At 47.8% G+C, this 19942-nt stretch overlaps 1 protein-coding gene across 1 annotated transcript; it reads left to right on the forward strand.

The window, feature by feature from the left end:
* Nucleotides 1-6257: 6257 nt before the first annotated feature.
* RNF135 (ring finger protein 135) lies at nucleotides 6258-18909 on the forward strand (the record flags this gene model as incomplete). Its single annotated transcript, XM_081108821.1, has 5 exons — nucleotides 6258-6593; nucleotides 10425-10568; nucleotides 13592-13754; nucleotides 16824-16901; nucleotides 17851-18909. 5 exons carry the CDS (start codon nucleotides 6258-6260, stop codon nucleotides 18378-18380), a joined length of 1251 nt encoding a protein of 416 aa, XP_080964947.1. The 3' UTR covers nucleotides 18381-18909.
* Between the last annotated feature and the right edge of the window lie 1033 nt (nucleotides 18910-19942).

Below are 19942 nucleotides of genomic sequence, written 5' to 3' on the forward strand. Positions count from 1 at the left end.
GTAAAATGTTAGCAACTGATGAATCTAGATCAGCAGTTTTCAACCTTTTTCATCTTTTGGCACACATACACTAATTACTAAAATTCTGTGACACACCAAAACATAGATTATTCTTTTTGTCCCAGCTGGCATGGCTCAGTTGGTTAGACGTCATCATGGACACGAGAAGTTGCCAGTTCAATTCCCAGTCAGGGCACGTGCCTGGGCTGTGGGCTTGATCCCCAGTAGGGGGTGTGCTGAAGGTAGTGTATCGATGTTTCACTCTCACATCGATGTTTCTCTCCCTCTCCCTTCCTCTCTCTCTCTCTCTCTCAAAAAATATCAATTAAAAACCCTTACATATTATACTTTTTACTGATCTGACCAAAACAAGGTATAATTTTGATTCATTCACATTGGAAGACTATTACTGTGTTGGCTGTTGCCATTTTTTTTTATTTGACTATCTAAGGGAAAAGAGGTCAGTGCCCCTGACCAAATAGTCAGGTATTGCATGTTTTAATTTTTTTTTTGCAGCACCTGTGTTGAAAGTTGCTGATGTAGATGAAGTAGAGATAGGTTTGTATTGCCCCGTTCATGCAAACTTTCTATAGATTTGAGTGTTAGCCCAGCCAGTGTGCCTCAGTGGTTGAGCATTGAGCCATGAATCAAGAAGTCACCAGATTCCCAAATTTCTCTCTCATCAATGTTTTTAAAAAAATATATATTTTATTGATTTTTTTACAGAGAGGAAGGGAGAGGGATAGAGAGTTAGAAACATCAATGAGAGAGAAACATCAATCAGCCACCTTCTGCACACTCCCCACTGGGGATGTGCCCGCAACCAAGGCACATGCCCTTGACTGGAATTGAACCTGGGACCCTTGAATCCGCAGGCCGACGCTCTATCCACTGATCCAAACAGGCCAGGGCTCTCATCAATGTTTTTATCTGTCTATCCCCCTCCCTTCTTCTCTCTCTAAAATCAATAAAACCATGTTCAAATTAAAAGCTTAGGGGAACATTTTTTAAAAATATGTTTTTATTGACTTGAGAGAGAGAGAAAGGGAGCGAGAGAAACATCAATTGGCTGCTTCCTACACATCCCCTACTGGGGATTCAGCAGGAAACCTAGGCATGTACCCTGACTGGGAATCTAACCAACCCGGCAACCTTTTGGTATATGGAACGACACACAATGAAGTGGATGTTTTAAAACATAAAAAACAAAACAAAAACCCACATCCACTGTTCACTGCTAAAAATAGTGTTTTCTCTTCAGGAATCAACAATGTACCATCTTTGTGCACATTTTAGAAGACATAAAAGCTTAGATGATACAAAAAAATGATGTCCGCATTGCTCATTACAGTTCTGGAAGGAAAGAAGGCAGCCAGGGAGGCAACTCCACCAGGAGCCCAGGGCAGAGAGCTATCAACCCACGTGTCAGGTCTCACTTCCCCACCTCCGTGCCAGTTTTCCCCATTCAAATGAGGAAATGGTACTAACTCTTGAAATGCAATGGAAGCAACAAGTATTTCTGAGCCACCTCTGAGGTGCCGGGCTCTGTGCCAAGCCCTGGGCATAGACAGGAGCCAGAGGACGTGGGCCCTGCTGTCACCAATCACAGGCTGCTGGAGGCCACCTTTCCAGAGGGCGGCCGAGACAGAGGAAGGACAGGCCACTCTGGGAGCACTTGGCAATAGGGTTGGTTTCCCCTAACTGAGGGGGTGTGGGGAGCCTCCTCCTGCTCCCAAAAGTGATGGTGAGGTTGAAACCTTAAAGCTCTTGAGAGGTGAGTCAAAAGGACGAGGGTGAGGAAAACCCTCTAGGCCAGTGGTTCTCAACCTTCCTAACGCCGCGACCCTTTAATACAGCTCCTCGTGTTGTGGTGACCCCCAGCCATAACATTATTTTCGTTGCTACTTCATAACTGTAATGTTGCTACTGCGATGAATCGTAATGTAAATATCTGATATGCAGGATGTGTTTTCATTGTTACAAATGGAACATAATTAAAGCATAGTGATTAATCCCCAAAACAATATGTAATTATATATGTGTTTTCTGATGGTCTTAGGCGACCCCTGTGAAAGGGTCGTTCGACCCCCAAAGGGGTCGCGACCCACAGGTTGAGAACCGCTGCTCTAGGCTGAGGCAAGACAATGTTGCAAGACCCGAAGAGGGGAAAGAGAACTGGAAGAAAGCTGGAATGGCTGACGTGAGGCCGAAGTCGACCACCAAGGTCTCTGCTTTACGATTTGTCCCTTCAAGGGATGTGCAGAAAGACACTGGGTGTTCCCTCTTCATTTCGGTGGAGACCTAGAGGGTTGGGAGGCTCTTAAAGAGATTCTCTGCTTTTTGTGGTATTTTCCTTTGGGGACCCGCGGCCCCCCCCCCTCCCGGCCCCATCAGAGGACAAGCAGCAGCATCCAGGTGTCATTTCTGAGTCTTCCTGACCGCCCAATAGAGAGGGGCTGCTTCCTCCTCTGGCTCCTAAAACACCTTGAAAACGCCTGTTTCAATACCTGCTGGGTTGTATATTAAAGGTCAGGTTACTTGTCTGCCTTTCCCTCCTCCTGTAAGCTCTGTTGGTTGTATTCTGCTAAGTTCTGAGGATGGAAAAATAAAGGCACAGTTCTGCCCTCAAGGAACCTACGGTCTAGAGGGGGAAGAAAGAGGAATAGACAGTAACAAGCTACTTGAGAGACATGTGGGTTCTTAGAAGCCCCTCAGAAGGGCAGAGAACAGACACAAGGGATGGAGATAAAGTCCCAATGAAATGGAGTGCCTGGTTTTAGTTGGTTTCGAAGGCCTGGCTGGATCTCGGTCATTGGATTCCCCAACGACTCCTCTGTACTCTGACATTAAATCCTCTTCTCCCTTTTGACTTGTTAGAACAAGGAAGTTTCTTTTACTTGAGTCAGTCCTGCTGAATGAAGAGAGATATTTATGCTGAGTCCTAAAGAATGAATAGAAGATACTTGGGTTAGGGTGGGGGAGGAGGAAAAAGAAGTGTGTACAAAGGCCCACAGATAAGAGAGAACGTGGCCTGTTCTGGAAACTTCAACTATGGCTGGAGCACAGGTCGTTGGGAAGGGAAGGAGTGAGAACAGGTTAGACTGGAGCAGGCTCTGCTTCCCAGGGGTGGAGTAGCTAATTCAGAACAACCATTCCACAGGTGACAATGAGAAACTCTGCACAGACTAGGACAAAACAACGATCCGAAGGCCCTGGAAAATAACCCGAAGCAGGACGAAACTGAGAGAAGTGGCCACTAGAAAGCAAGGGTGCGTTTTTCATTGTTTCGATGTTCACTTAAGGGCAGGCCCCTGTGAGTGCCTCAGAGGGTCACTAAAACGCTGATGGAAACCTGCCGTCTCACGGATTGAAAAATAGAGGACAGAGCTTATGGTTGCTCAGAGGTCAACTGTTCATCTGTCAGGGCAGGCTAGGTTCTGCTGCAGCAACAAGCACCCACTAAATCTCAGTTAACATATCCCGAGTTTATCTCTCTCCTTTACTCCACGTCCTAGTGTGGGTTGGCAGGGTGTCTGCTCATCTTAGCCACGCAGGGACTCAGGCCACCACACGCCGGCTTCATTTCCATAGTCAGGGCAGCTGGCAGAAAGAGATTACAATGATACTCACTAGCTTTTTGAGCTGATGGGAAGTTAAGTAGTATTTCTGTGTGTTTCAAGCGGGCCAGGGAAGTGCCAATCCTACCAGGTGCCTAGAAAGGGAAAGAGTTGGAAACTTCGATGAGCAGCACTAAAAGATATGTTTTATTGACTACTACCTGCAATTTCCAGTATTGGAAATGTAAGGACAGAAAAATGGGCCTTTCTTTTTTTTCTTTTTTTTGCTGTAGCCTTCTACAACTTACGAGAAGCACCTAGTTCTTAAATCCCAAGATTGTTAGCTCCTCTGATTCAAACAGCCCCTCTGTTCAGACTGCAAAACAAGATAAGTTATGCTCAAGGCTACATTTTTGCATACTCCTCCTCCCTGCTATTTTTACAACTCAGGGAAAATTTGCATCAAGAAGTCTCTAGTTAGTAGAAAGTTCCCCCCCTATGCCACCTGCTTCAAACAAGCCTCTTTTGAACTCTTCATAACTTTTACATGTTTTACAGGCTCAGAAAAATACTGATAAGACACCTCTTTAGAACAGCTGCCTAGACTATCTCCTAAAAAAAAGCAAACAAACTTTTCAAAGTTTGTTTAATTTATCTGCTTAATTTCAGCCCCCAAATCCTCTTTCCTTTCTTATCACCTAGCAACTGTAGCCAAGGCTTTAAAAGGGGGAGCCACTTTCTGTTTCTTGCCTTGTATTGAATAGCAATGCACTGGCCCTTTCCCTTCAGGGAAAGTAAAATAAACTTCCTTTCTGCATCTCTCTCGATGCTCAGTATGAATTCTTTCACCCCCCCCCAGAAAAAACCCCCCCAAAACAAACAACTAACAGGAAATAGCCACAAATTTGTATTATCTGGTACCGACTTTGAGATCATGTAAGACGGAGGTAAAATATAAGACAGTGTTAGTTCATTTCAACAGATCAGAGGGAGGTGGGTTCTGGTCTCTGCCACTCAGTTATTGCTACGCAAGCCTGGAGGTTCCTTTGCCTCTGGGTCTTTGGAGAGGACTTGATGCTCTTCCAGCTCCGTTTTCTGGTTGCAATGCGCTTAGGACTGGAATAAGAGAGGAGGAAGAAAGCCAGCCCCACTGGAACCAGGTGTGCAAGCTGCAAGAAAACAGACTTTCTAGTACTTTCACCAGGATGCCTGTTGGGTAATGTGCTTCCAGCCAGCAGAGGGCAGTAAGGAGACAGCGGCACAATCCTGCCTTGTACTAGGGATTTTTAAAGTCTAAGCTCACTCAGCTTTGCACGTTTGACTCACCGGGTGCGTGTGTGTGTGTGTGTGTGTGTGTGTGTGTGTGTGTGAACAATACCAGTGCCGGGGCTCTATCCCAGACAATGAAATCAGACTCTCTGGGAGGGGAGCCCGAACACTGGTATTTTTCTTAAATTAATCTTTACTGTTGTAAGTGTTACATATGTCCCTTTTCCCCCCATGAGCCCCCTCCAGCTCGCCCCCCAGTGCCCGCCCCCACCCCAGGCCTTCACCACCCGATTATTCATATATGTCCATGGGTTATTCATATATGCATAAAAGTCCTTTGGTTGATCTCTTCCCACCCACCCACCCACCCAGCCCCACCTTCCCTCTGAGATTCTACAATCTGTTTCATGCTTCCACGTCTCTAGATCTATTTTGTCCATCAGTTTATTTTGTTCGTTAGATTCCACATATGAGTGAGATCATATGATACTTATCTTTCTCTGACTGGCTTGCTTATATCGCTTAGCATAATACTCTCCAGGTCTACACTGATATTTTTAAAAATATATTTTATTGATTTTTTACAGAGAGGAAGGGAGAGGGATAGTCAGAAACATCAATCAGCTGCCTCCTGCACACCTCCTACTGGGGATGTGCCCACAACCCAGGTACATGCGCTTGACCAGAATCGAACCTGGGACCTTTCAGTCCGCAGGCCCATGCTCTATCCACTGAGCCAAACCGGTTAGGGCTACACTGGTATTTTTAAAGTATGTAACTTACTACCCAGTGGTCCTCAACCTTCTAGCCCTTTAAATACAGTTCCTCATGTTGTGACCCAACCATAAAATTATTTTCGTTGCTACTTCATAACTGTAATGTTGCTACTGTTATGAATCGTAATGTAAATATCTGATATGCAGGATGGTCTTAGGCGACCCCTGTGAAAGGGTCCTTCGACCGCCAAAGGGGTCGCGACCCACAGGTTGAGAACCGATGTTACGGTAGGTACTGTTTTAGGTCCTAACCTTGTGCACTGCGCCTTCTTTAATTCCTCACTGCTTGTTAAGGGGCTGGGTGACACCTAGTGGACACCTTCGCTTAAGAGTCTGGAATCGAATCCTCTCTCTTTTCTTCTCCCCAGAGCTGTCGGGGTTGCATTGTAACGGGAGGACATCAAGCTGGAGGGAATCTTTGGGGCACCAGCTGGCTCCTAACGGTTTGGGGCGAGCCGGTTTCCCAGCGCAGGAGCCGGGGTGAGAGTCCGCTTTCTGCAGGAGCGGAGACTGGACAGCAGCGCGGCGGGGCCGCCACCCGGAGGGGAGGAGGCCGGAGGGGCGGGGAGAGGAGGGGCGAGGGAGGAGCCGGAGGAGACGTCGCAGCGGGCGGCGTCCCCGGGGTGGCCCTGCTTCCGGCCGGTGGCCCGGGACCATGGCGAGCCCGGACGACGGCCTGACGGTGCCCGTGTGGCTGGCGGAGGACGACCTGGGCTGCATCATCTGCCAGGGGCTGCTGGCCTGGCCCGTCACGCTGCCCTGCGGCCACAGCTTCTGCCGGGACTGCCTGCAGGGCCTGTGGGGCGCGGGGCGCCGCTGGTCCTGCCCCACCTGCCGCGAGGGCGCGGCGCAGCCGCTGCGGCTGCGGAAGAACACGCTGCTGCAGGACCTGGCGGACAAGTACAGCCGCGCGCTGGGCGAGCTGGGGGGCGCCCCGGACGGGACCCCGCGCCCCGGCCCCGGGCCCCCGCGCCGCGCCGCGCAGCCCCGGGTAGGGTGGCGGGACCCTGGCTTCCAACCAGCCCGCTCTCCATGGCGCTACCTCCCGCATCCTTTCTGCTTCCAGTTTACTTTTCTCCATTTAAAAGTAGAACCTGCTCTTTTGGAAAGTTTTAGAAAAATACGAAGCAGAAAAAATAATTCAAATCTGAAATCCTTTCAACCTCGCTGCTATACTTCTTGGCATAGAGTTCCGCTTCTTCCCAGTCTTTCCACATCTGTCTCTCTAATAATGTTTTTGTATATACGAAATTTGCCAGGTTAACCATTTTTAAGGGTATAACTAGGGGCTTTAGTTGTTTTTACAATGTTGTGCAACCATCACCGCTATTTCCAGAACCTTTTCATCACCACAATCAGAAGCTCTGTGCGCACCAAGCATTAACTTCTCATTCGCTCCCGGCGCCAGCCTCTGGTCCCCTCTAACCTGCTTACTGTCTCCGTGATTTTGCCTACTCTAGATATTTCATATAAATGGAACCCTAAGTATCTGTCCTTCGTGTCTAGCTTCCTTCACTTACCATAATGTTTTCAGGGTTCGTTCATGTTGTACCATGTGCCCAGACTTCATTCCTTTCATCATTCCCTTGTATATATATGCCACATTTTTAAAAATCCGTTCATACATCCATGCGCATCTGGATTGTTTCCACCGTTTGGCTACTGTAAGTGTTGTTGTAGTGAACGTTGGTGTGCCAGTATCTATTTTCAAAGTCGGAGGGGTCCGGTTCCCCCAGCTTTTGCTTCTGGCACTTAGGTGTTTCCAGCATAATCTTTTGCCCCAGACATTGGCATGTTGTAGTTCAGCTTGCAGCATCCGTGAGCCATGCCCATGCTTTTTCGGTCTGAGCTCCGAGTCAGGTGAGACAAAGATGAGTACCCTATGCCACTCCTTGGGGCAGCGGGCAGCCCGGTTAGAACAGACACGCATGACAGTTTGTGAATAAGGCGTGTGCTGCTCTTCCAGAACAGGACCAGAGCCCCGAGCGAGGAGTCTTGATTATATTCCTGAGCCAGCGGGGAGTGGGGCAAGGACAAGCAAAAACACCACAGTGCTTTCCTACTGCCAGGTTGCTCTTTTTCTTTCTTTTCTTTTTTATAAAAAAATATTTTTAAAATGGATTTTAGAGAGGAAGAGAGAGATAGAAACATCACTGATGGGAGAGAATCATTGATTGCCTCCTGCATATCCCCCACTGGGGATAGAGCCAGCAACCCAGGAATTGAACCAGGACTTCCTGGTCCATAGGTTAAATGCTCAACCACTGAGCTATGCCCAGTTGCTCTTCTTAGAAACAGTGTTTTCCAGAGTTCTGACAGTTTCTGCTTGTTTTTCGATGTTGCTGTGTGGGGGCTGGGGTGAGAGCTTGGAGCTGCCCACGCCACCCTTTTGTTCTCCTGAGTCCTTTTAAACAGAGCTGAGGTCTTGTTGTATAACCGGGGTATGTCTTTTTTTTTTTTTTAAATGAATTAATAGACATTATTTTTTAGAGCAGTTCTAGGTTTACAGAAAATTGAGCAGATAGTACAGGAAGTTCCTATGTACCCCTCACAGTTTCTGCAGTTATTAACAATTTGCATTAATGTGGTACGTTTGTCACAATTGATGAAGCAATATTAACACATCGTTATTTACTAAAGTCCACAGTTTACATTAGGGTTCACTCTTTGTGTTGTGCAGTTCAATGGCTTTTGTTAAATGTCTCAGGTCATGGATCTATAGTTATGGTTACCATGCAGTGTTACTGCCGGGAACATCCCCTATGCTCCTCCTATGTGTATCCCCGAGCCAATCTCTGGCAGCTACTGATCTTCTTACCATCTCTTTGCCTTTTCCAGAATGTCATATAGTTGGAATCATACAGTATCTAGCCTTGTCAGACTGGCTTCTTTCACAAAGCAAAATGAAGGTTTGTGGCTGGATAGCTCATTTTTTTGTTATTGCTTAATAATATTTCATTGCATAGATGTACCACAGTTTATCCATTCACCTTTTGATGGACATATAGGTTACTTCCATTTTTTCCCAATTATGAATAAAGCCTGTTCTCTATTTTTAGATTATAAATACAGCATTATCCCACAGCTTCTTAAAACTCTTTGTTAATATAGTGATTGAATATCCTTTCCATTGGCTTTTAAATTAAAAAGATTGTCTTTGGATGGTAGGCTATTAGATGATTTAAAACATTTCTTCTTTTTCATTCTCTGCATTTTTAAAATTTGCCACAATAAGTGTGTATTTCTCTTACAGATAGAAAAAGCAATGCATGTATTTTTTAAAGTCTTTAATTTGCTCAGGTGCCTGGATAAGGTCTCCTCTACAGAGTTCCTGCTGCTTGAATATTTAGGAGTGGGGCCTGGACCTTTAAGAGCAAACAGTGTTACCAGGGGTCAGTCACCTCCCTCTCTAAAGTAGCCTGCTGACAACTGCCAAAACGCATGCTATTTTGAGGGACATCAGGGCTATTTAAGAGATGAAAAAGGCCCTGGGTCAATCCCAGTGTTTGAGGCTCCAGCAAAATGTAAAATATGACAAATGTCAAAACAAAGTTATAAAAAACTCTGGTTGATTCACAGTTGAGTGATGAATGCCTTCCATTTCTGTGACTCTATGTAGAACCACCCCTTTTGGAGGGGATGCGGAGTTCTCCATTGTGGTCTGTGCCCAGGCTGCCTCTGTTGACTGTCATCAGATCATGAGGTTGTTGCCAAAATATGTTGGCTGCAAAGCTTACTCCCACTCCCAGCTGGGCAGCTGAGCAGATTAAGCTCTTTAAGTGGAGTTGTTTAGCACTCTCTTCTGAATGTTTTCAAAAAATACGTATTTTTATTGTTTTCAGAGAAGAAGAGAGAGGGAGAGAGAAATAGAAACATCAGTGATGAGAGAGAATCATTGATCGGCTACCTCCATCACGCCCCACACTGGGGACTGAGCTGGCAACCTGGGTATGTGTCCTGGGAATGACTGGGAATCAAACCGTGACCTCCTGGTTCATAGGTCAACACTCAACCACTGAGCCTTGCTGGCTGGGCTGGATGTTTTATGTAATGTTAAAGATGCCAGTAAACAAACAAAAAAGCTTTCATCTGTACATCACTAAAGTCTCCAAGATCCTTTCACAGTGAACAGCTAGGTAGATCTTTTTCCCTATGGGAGAGAAGGAGGGATGTCACTTTCATTTCTGAAAAGCCTGGTCAGGACATAGGATGAATCAGAGGCAAGAGTGGAGCTTGAGCCCTAACTGGTGTGGCTCAGTGGATAGAGTGTCGGCCTGTGGACTGAAGGGTCCCAGGTTTGATTCCGGTCAAGGGCATGTACCTTGGTTGCGGGCACATCCCCAGTAGGGAGTTTGCAGGAGGCAGCTGATCGATGTTTCTCTCTCATCAATGTTTCTAACTCTCTATCCCTCTCCCTTCCTCTCTGTAAAAAATCAATAAAAAAAAAAAAAAAAAAAAGAGTGGAGCTTGAGCCTGAGCCACATGCCTTCCACTGCACCACTCACTCTATCGCTGCCACCGTCCCTGCCAGGTTCACACCCATGTCTTCTCTGACTTCCCCTGTTCATAATGGCCCCTAGGCTTCCCTTCACACTTTACTCCCATTCCCCCTCCCCCTCCATCCGCAGATGGACTCTGCTTTCCTCTTATGGCCACAAGACGATCAATAAGGGAAAAGGGCTTGCAAAAGGTCTGGGGAGCCTCCCTTCTTGTCCTCTGAATGTTTCTGTCGCGTCCTTGCCTGTTCCTATATCCAGGCTGCGCACTCTATGTAGAGCTGATTCCTGGGTCCAGCTTTGGGTTCTGCTTTGCTCTTTTAAAGGCGGCGGCACCGAAGAGCATCCCAGAAGCTGGCCGGGAGCTGGCAGAGCTGGTGGAACGGCTTGTAGACATCGTCAGGAGCCTTCAGAAGCAGAGGCACCTCCCAGAATCTGGGCCGGAGAACAAACTGAACGTCCTGGGCATGGTAGGCTCAAGCGGGGAGAGGAAAGGGTGTGGCAAGAGACAGGGGCGGGGACAGCTCCCAACTGGGGCAGCATGAACGCGTTTGCAGTTGATGGATGCAGTAAGGCTCTGCCTTTTACCCTTCGCTGGACTACCAAACAGGGAGGCCTGGAGGTTTGATAGGGAAGCTTCAAGAGGCCTAGGTCCCATCCTGTTCACTCCACCTAACCAGCTCTAAGATCACCAGTGGCCTCTACGTAAATCCTGCAGACGTTCTAGTCCTCATCTTTTTTTTTTTTTTTTAATATATTTTATTGATTTTTTACAGAGAAGAAGGGAGAGGGATAGAGAGTTAGAAACATCGATGAGAGAGATCGATCAGCTGCCTCCTGCACGCCCCCTACTGGGGACGTGCCCGCAACCAAGGTACATGCCCTTGACCGGAATCGAACCCGGGACCCCTCAGTCCGCAGGCCGACGCTCTATCCACTGAGCCAAACCGGTTCGGCTTTTTTTTTTTTTTAATAACTATATTTTTATTGATTTCAGAGGGAAAGGGAGGAGAGAGAGATAGAAACAGCCATGATGAGAGAGAACGTTGATCAGCTGCCTCCTGCACGCCCCACACTGAGGATTGCGCCTGCAACACGGGCATGCGCCCTGACCGGGAATCGAACTGTCATCTCCAGGCACATAGGTCGATGCTCAAGCACTGAGCCACGCCTTCAGTGGCCTTTGGCATGGGTGACCACACCTTCGTCCTTGAAGCTTGCCTTTCCCTTAGCTTCTGCCCACGAGCCCTCCCGTTTCTCTCTGGCTGGCTGCTCCTTTCCAGTCTGTTTTGCAGGCTCACTCGCCTCTGCTTAGCAGTGAAATGTTGGGATTCCTCAAGGCTCACCCGTGGGTCCCTTTCTCTTCCCCACACCCACGGCTTTAATTGGCACAAACAGCTCCACCCCGGCCACTTCTCTGAGCTCTAGGCTGGTGTCTTCCTTCTCACAGTCGCCTCTTAGTGTCACAAAGGCACCTGACACCTAACATGCCCCAAACTGTTCCTCAGGGGAAATTCCCCAATCTGACTGCTGGTTATTCTTCCAAGGGCACAAGCCAGAAACCTGAGAATCACGCACCTCCTCCCTCACCTGCCAAAACATCTCTTGAATCTGTTTACTATTTTCTTTTTTAATTTTTTCAAATATATTTTATGTATTTCAGAGAGGAAAGGAGAGGGAGAGAGAGAGACAGAAACATCAATGATGAGAGGGAATCATTGATTGGCTGCCTCCTGCACACCCTACACTGTGGGGATGGAGCCCACAACCTGGGCATATGCCCTGACCGGGAATCGAACCATGACCTCCTGGTTCACAGGTCAACGCTCAACTACTGAATCACCCTGGCCAAGCTCTATTTACTGCTCCTGAGCTCCCTTGAGACTTCTCTAATCCAAGCTTATGATCACGTCTTGCCTGGATTTCTCCAGTAGCCTCCCAATTGCTCCATTCCACCCCCTCTAGTCTGCTGTCCTCGGGGTCATCAGAGTGACCCTCTCAAGTGCAGATCTGATCATGTAACTCAAACGCTTAAAACACTCCAACGGCATCTGCTGTGCAGGATTCATCCTCACAGAACCAACAAGAGCCCGCAGGATTCTGTCCCTGCCTGCCTCTCCCATCTCATTTCACTCAGCTCTTCCTGGCTCTTCAGGTCCTGGCCGCGCTGGCCCACGTCTGCCCTCCAGGGTGTTGCCACACTTTCCCCCACCACAGGGTGCACTCCATGGAATGTTCTTCTTTCGCCCTGTCACCCAGAGAATGCCTGCTCATCCTTCAGACCCCAAGGAGATCATCACTGTCCTGGAAAATCCTTCACTGCTTTCCTTGAACCGGGCACATCCCCTATTAGACATCGTCTCTCTCTCATGACTCCATGTAGCTTCCATGGGCAGCCGTTAGCACAGCCACAATTTACTCACGTGTGCCCCCCCGCCTCTTCTCTGGCCCTGGACTCTAAGCGTCATGAGGGTGAAGACCTTGAGGGCTTTTGTTCTTTTGTTCACCCTTGTATCCCCAGGCCTGGCACAGTGCTAGGCACTTCCCACTGAATGGGTGAATACGTGGGACTTTAGGGGTGTAACATTAGTATTATGAGCAAGTCATTTCATCTCTCTGAATCTCAGGTTTCTACCTCTAAAGTAGGAATAATGAGTCCTGCAGCAGTGAAATGTTGGGGTTGAAAGGGATGGTGTATAAAAGAAGTGCTTTAGCAATGAGAAAATGTAGGGCAATACAATGAACTATGGCAAATTTTAGCTCAACTTCACGAACGTTAGCTTCTTCTTTGGCAAAATGGGGATAATAAACCCACCTTGGAAGGTTGTTATGCAAATTCGAGGTGAGCAGTGGAAGGGACTCAGTAAGTGGTGCCTGCTACTGTTACGATTGGTGAAAAAAGTGGGCGGTGGCTTATGCAAAGTTGGGAAGGAAGGTTGGGTGCTGGCGCTGTAGGTGGAAAGTAGCAGACGGGAGGCTGTGTTGGGGACTCATAGGACCTGAAGTGCAAGAAAATCCGTGAGCACGTGTTGGAGGCCCCAGAGAGCGGGGCCTGGGTGAGAAGGTATATGCTATCATGACAAGAGTCTGGGGAAGATGAGTCTAGCCTTTGTGGCTTAGCTCAGTGGCTATCTGTATTATTTACTTTGTAAATTATATGGGCCTAACAACTTTTGACTTGTTTTATTTTTTGACTTGTTTTAGTATTACTTAAGAAATTGATATTTATTGCACAAAAGGACGAGAAAATACATAGCCGTTTAAAGAATATAAGTGAAAATCATCCATCACCCCCCCCCCACTCTTTAATATTTCTGCTGTACTATGTATTACTCCAGATTATTTTCAAAGTGTGTATTTTGAGGGCCTAATTATGTTTTAAAAACTCGTTAGGAGGTAAGTGGAAAATTATAGATGGGTTGCAACACTGGAGTATACTATTTGATGCATTCCTGGGAGACTTTCTTTTCTTTTTTAAATGCTTCATCAATAGGCTTTTTCTGGTGGGGTGGACCATTCCTTGATTTCTCCAAAGCTAGCGACTTCCAACACAGCTGAGGACAAAATGAGAGACATTCTGCATGACCTAGAAGACATCCGGCGGAAATTGCAAGAAAACCTCACGGGGAAAGAGCCGCCTGAAGAACAAAGGCAGGGTGAGTTGAGTTTATTGGGAGAGGAGGGTTAAGTAGGGAAGTTGGGGGGAAGGCAAAGTGTTCCATGGTTGTCTGGGGATGTGACCCAGGGCCCCACTGCATGTCACTGTGGTGTATGTGAGGAGAGAAGGGGCTGAGGTATTTCGTGGCTGGCCATGTTTTTGGAAGTGACTGGAGTTGTAATAGAACCCAGGCCCTTGATGAGATAGAAACTCATTTTCTAAGACCTGTACATCAGTCTGGACCAGACTTTGCTGGCTTACCGTTCATCGGTGTTATCTATCGGAGGGTGATTCAGAAATAGGCCGCTTTTCATTTTTAACTAGTAAATGCCTTTATTTGATAAAACCTTCAACTTTCTGTCCCGGCCAGTGTGGCTCCGTTGGTTGAGCATCATCCCATGCACCGAAAGGTCGCAGGTTCGATTCCCGATCAGGGCACATGCTGAGGTGGCAGGTTCATTTCCATAAACCCACCATCTTAGCCATTTTTAAGCATACAGTCTGGTCGTGTTAAGTACATTGACTTTCTTGTACAACCAAGCTCCAGATCTTTTTAATGAGGCAAAACTGAAACTCTATACTATTGTTTAAACTATTGTTTAAACTCTATACTACCGGCTCCCCACCCCACATTCACTTCCAGTTTCTATGAGTGTGATTGCTTTAGGGACCAGATGTAAGTGGAACACACAGCTATTGCCTTTTTGTGACTGGCTTGTTTCACTTAGTATAATGTTTTCAAGGGTCATCTCCGTTGTGGCATGTGTCAGAATTCTCTTCCTTCTTAAGGCTGAGCAGTATTCCATTGTATGCATATGGTGCATTTTGCTTATCCATTTAACCAGCAGTGGACACTGGGTTGCTCCCACCTCTTGGCTATTGTGAATAACACAGCTGTGAACATGGGTGTGCAAATATCGCTTCAAGATCCTGCTTTCAGTTCTTTTGACTATATCCCCAGAAGTGGAATGGCTGGATCATATGGTAATTTCTGTTCTAATTTTTTGAGGAATGAAGCATACCTCTTATAGTATTCTTTAAAAATTCAATTTATAACATTTAAGTATGCCTTAGCAAGTACAATATAGTTATTTCTTAGTGATTATGTTGTTTTTGGCTATTTGGACCAGTCCAGAACATTTTTAAAGCAAAGGATCTGATATACCCCCATATCCTGAAACATCATTCCCTGAAATTGTCACAGGATTTTTAAAAAATATTTTTTTAAAAATTTATTTCAAAGTGAGGAAGGAAAGGAGAGGGAGAGAGGGAGAGAGGGAGGGAGGGAGGGAGGGAGGGGGGAGGAAGGGAGGGAGGGAGGGAGGGAGGGAGGGAGAGAGAGAGAGAGAGAGAGAGAGAGAGAGAGAGAGAGAAAGAGAGAGAAAGGAACATCAATGATGAGAGAGAATTGGATCGGCTGCCTCCTGCATGCCCCTTACTGGGGACTGAGCTTACAACCCAGGCATGTGCCCTTGATCAGGAATTGAACCTGGGATCCTTCAGTCTGCAAGCTGATGCTCTAGCCATTGAGCCAAACCAGCTGCGATGTCACAGGATTGTTTTATTTATTTATTTTTTAAAAATATTTTTATTGATGTCAGAGAGGAAGGGAGAGGGAGAGAGAGACAGAAACATCAGTGATGAGAGAGAATCATGGATCGGCTGCCTCCTACACGCCCCGCCCTGGGGATCAAGCCTGCAACCCAGGCATGTGCCCTGACCGGGAATCGAACCGTGACCTCCTGGTTCATAGGTCGATGCTCAACCACTGAGCCACGCCAGTCGGGCTCACAGGATTGTTTTAAAGACAATAGATAGTGTTCTTCAAGTCAGTGCTCTAACAGTTGCCACGCAATTTGACTGGCTCATCACAGTGCCTTCCTTTGCCCCTATGTAAGTACTCCACGCGCTGCCATGGAAATCATGTTTTATGCCGAACAATTTTACTTACACAGAATAGTGCTATATTATTATTTTATATTCCCCAGGGATCCTGGCTACTTTTTTTTAAAAAAAAGCCTGGCCTTAGCCAGCTTGGCTCAGTGGATAGAGCGTCAGCCTGCAGACTGAAGGGTTCCAGGTTCGATTTTGATCAAGGGACCATATCTTGGTGGCAGGCTTGATCCCCGGCCCTGGTAAGGGTGTGTGCTGGAGACAACCAATCAATGTTTCTCTCTCTGTGTCTCTCCCCCTCCCTTCCTCTCTCTAAATATCAATGGAAAAATATCCTCTGTGGGATTAACAGCAACAAGAAGATACACATGGGGGAAGATTTTACCTTCATAGTCCGCACTGTGACATCTCCTTTACTTTCTCTTCTCCTACCTACTGTGTGGGCATTGGAAGCACACAGTAGCTTTAAGTTAACAGTTAAACTTTAGTACATTGAGAAGGAAGTAGGAGGCGTCAGTGAGTTGAGATGAATCTCACACCAACTCACGTTTCCCAGTTTTTATAACAGTTTAAAGCATTGAGCCCAGCCAGTGTGGCTCAGTGGTTGAGCATCAACCTATGAACCAGGAGGTCATGGTTTGATTCCCAGTCAGGGCACATGTCCAGGTTGCAAGCTTGATCCCCAGTGTGGGTCATGCAGGCGGCAGCCGATCCGTGATACTCTCTCATCATTGATATTTCTCTCTCCCTCTCCCTCTCCGTTCCTCTCTGAAATCAATAAAAATATTAAAAAATAAAATAAAAACAAACCACTGATACGGGGTTCATGGATATCCTGGATGTCAGGGCACTGTTGTCTCCTGGAACTGTCTTAGTTAATTTATTTGCTAAATACGCTTCCTAGATACCTGATACTAGGCTTGGTTCTTAGAATATAGAGACGAACAAGGAGCCAGCAACGAGTTTAGAGTTCAGGGAGGAAAGGGTGGGAAAAGGCTCAGTGAGAACATGGGGCTGGACAACCCTGAGCTGGCTGCACTGCCTGGTCACTCCCTGATGCTAAAGGTGCTTCTGCTGCTGCGAAGACAAGCCATGGCTCTGATCATGATGCTTAGATACCGTCTACTTGCTTTTATAAAACTTTTTCCCCCCTCCCAATATTTTTATTTCTTAGTTAAACTCCCGGAAGGTCTGTCTTCTTCCTCACGCCCACGGACTGACGAGAGCCTCCTTGCATCCAGGTTTATTCAATGTAAGTATGTGGTCTGCTTAAAGCTTGCGTTCGGCCGGCTGCAGACGGGAGCTGGGAGAGTGTGCTGTGTCCATCTCCCTGCCGCTAGGCCCACCACCTCACACGAGCCCTTCCCGTGGGGAGCTGATTACAAAGACAAAGGGAATGAAAAGCTCCCAAATTCCAGGCTAACCCAGACCCATGATCACTGGGAGCTCAGGCCACCTGTGGGCATCCATGCTGGGACCACCACAGGCAGCCAACTGCCCACTCCCCCATACGCTGTCCCAGTCTGGAGTGGTCACTGAGGGCACGGATCCTGGACCCAGACAGTGTGGGTTTGACTCCTAGCTCCTGCTCACTAGCTCTGTGATCTCGGACAAGTTAGGTAACCTCCCAGCATCCCGGACGCCTCATCTGTAAGATGGAGAACATAATAGTCCTACTTCCTTCCAGGGATTGCCATAAGGGTTAGATGAGTGAATGTGTTTAAATGTGTGCCTAGAGTAGAAATGCTATGTATGTGTTCACATCTATTTACTCAGCAGGGAACAGTATAAAATATACAAAATGAATAAGACATGATCCTTAATCAGGAAGCTTATGCATTATAACTAGCGAGAGATGGACAGCCGTGGTCATGTCACTGTGCTCCAAGTAGAAGATGGTACATTAGAGAACAGCTAAAACACGGGGGGTATCGAGCAAAGCAAGAGGTGCCTTTTTGCTGGGTGGGACGCAGGGAGGGCTCCCTGGAAGAAGGTTGATGGTAAATGGAGGCTAAGGAGGGAAAGGGGTATTGTCAGCAAACATCAGAGAGCAGCAAGTGTTTGCCATACCTGTATTAATGCCTGTCCGAGTACAACTTTATCACACCCAAAGATACAGAGCTGCTTTTGCTCTCTGAGGACCTCTGAGCACGGACAGTCAGAGCTGGCTGGTTATGTTCTTGTTTTTCTCTTTTCTTCAGGGGCTGTCAGTCCAACCTTTGACCTGGGGAGCCTGCCCTGTAGCCTGGAGCTGTCCGAGGACCGCAGGAAGGTGACTGTGTCTCACATCCCACAGCTTTATGCCTGGAGTCACGACAGGTTTACAATCTGCCAGGTCTTATGCTCCCAAGCCTTCTCTTCTGGGCAGCAGTACTGGGAAGTGGACACTCAGCAGTGCAGTCACTGGGCGATTGGCGTGGCTTCCTGGGGGATGAGCCGCGACCAGATGCTGGGAAGGACCAGGGACTCCTGGTGCGTGGAGTGGAAGGGAACCAGCCAGCTCTCGATGTGGCACATGGTCAAGGAAACTGTCCTCGGCTCAGAAAAACCTAGGGTGGTGGGCATCTGGCTGGACCTCGAGCGGGGGAAGCTTGCCTTCTATTCAGTGGCTAATCAGGAGAAACTTCTGGGCGAGTGCCCCATCTCCGCCTCCTCGCCCCTGCACCCTGCCTTCTGGCTCTATGGTTTACATCCCGGAAACTCTCTGACCATAAGGCCGGTAAAGGTATAAAGGTTAAAACACCTTGGTTCCCTGTCTTCTTTCTCTGCCTTCAAGAATCCCACTCCTGAAGTTAAGGGGTGTGCAGTGAAGCGTTAACTCTGCACTGTCCAAAGAAAGAAAGGCCCTGGAACGTAATCTCTAATCCTTTGGAATATCCTGCCTGATAAGAGTGTCTTCGTTCACCTGGGGGCCTTGGGCCGGGAGGTGTCATCAGCTTGACCTTGGGAGAGGCTGGAGACCAAGGTCAGCCACCTGGTTGGTGAGGCCTGTCTACCTGAGCGACCTCCACGGAAAGACCTGGATGCCAAGGCTTGCGTGACTTTCCCTGGTTGACAATACTCCTTGCACACTCACACATCGTTGCCGGGAGAATTAAGAATTATCCATATGACTCCACTGGGAGAGGATAATGGGTGTCTCCTGGCTGCTGCCCTATGTGCCTTCTTTTTACTGCTGATTTTAATATGTATCTTTTCACTCTATAAACTGTATAACAGTTCTGCTGAGTTCTGACAATCCTAGTGAATCACTGAACCTGAGAGTGGTGGGTGTTTTTTTTTTTTTGCCTTTGAAATTGTCTTTATTTCTCATCATCCCTTCACAACCAGCCACCCCAGGATTAACTCCCACACATGCGCCTCGAACCCAAATCTTGCCCCCTCCCCAAGCAAATCAGATTCATGTTTCTGATTGTAGGACACTTTGCCTTTGAGGTCCCATGAACTCCCCAACTTTTGCCCCTGCAATCCTGTACCCGGGCTGGGTCCCTCCCTTTCCCCATGCACACTGAGCATGAACCTGAAACGTGGGTGCCCCCTGCATACTGCACCCCGGTCCGAGGTTTCAGCTTCCAAAGGCCCAGAAAGAAGCCTTTGCTGGGTGCACCCAGTGAGCAGGGTCACATCACGGGCTCCATGTCATGAAAATGCCACAACATAAAGCTCACTATCGCCAAAGTGCTTGGTGGCAAGACAGATGGTCTTGGGCTGTGCTAACGCCCTCAGTATCCCCATGAGCTCAGCCCGGATCTGGGCAAGTCTCTCCTGGTTGACGGTCCCCTGGGTCCTGTAACACTCCAGAGGGACGGGGTACAGCTCGAACTCTAAACTGCGCAGCCCGGCTGTGTGGCGCAGCGGCTTCTCCACGGTGGCCACGGAAAAGTTGTTCTGAGAGATGGTGAACTCCCTGAGCTGGTGACAGCGGCTCAGGACAGGCAGGATGGCCTCGACTTGGGAGTCCACCATCCCACAGTTATCCAGGCACAGGTCCTGGAGGGTGGGTGCCACTGCCTCCAGCAGAGCTCGGAGGGGCTCAAGACTAAAATCTGCGAGGCTGAGGCGAAACAGATGCAGGGACTTCAGGTGCCTGAGGTTCGGGCACTGGAACAGGGGTGTCAGGTCTGAATGCAGTCAGCCTCTGGCAATTTTCCATGGGGAGTTTGTCCAAGGGGGTCTGCAGGCACCTGAGCATCTGGTCCAGACGGCCTTGGAGGAAGGAGGGAAAATCCATGTTGAGGTCCCGGAGGTGCTGCAGCCTGAGCATCTGAGAGAGGAATTGGGAAAAGGATCGCG

This window comes from Myotis nattereri (genome assembly GCF_964212035.1).
Source record: "Myotis nattereri genome assembly, chromosome: 16".
Taxonomy (NCBI): domain Eukaryota; kingdom Metazoa; phylum Chordata; class Mammalia; order Chiroptera; family Vespertilionidae; genus Myotis; species Myotis nattereri.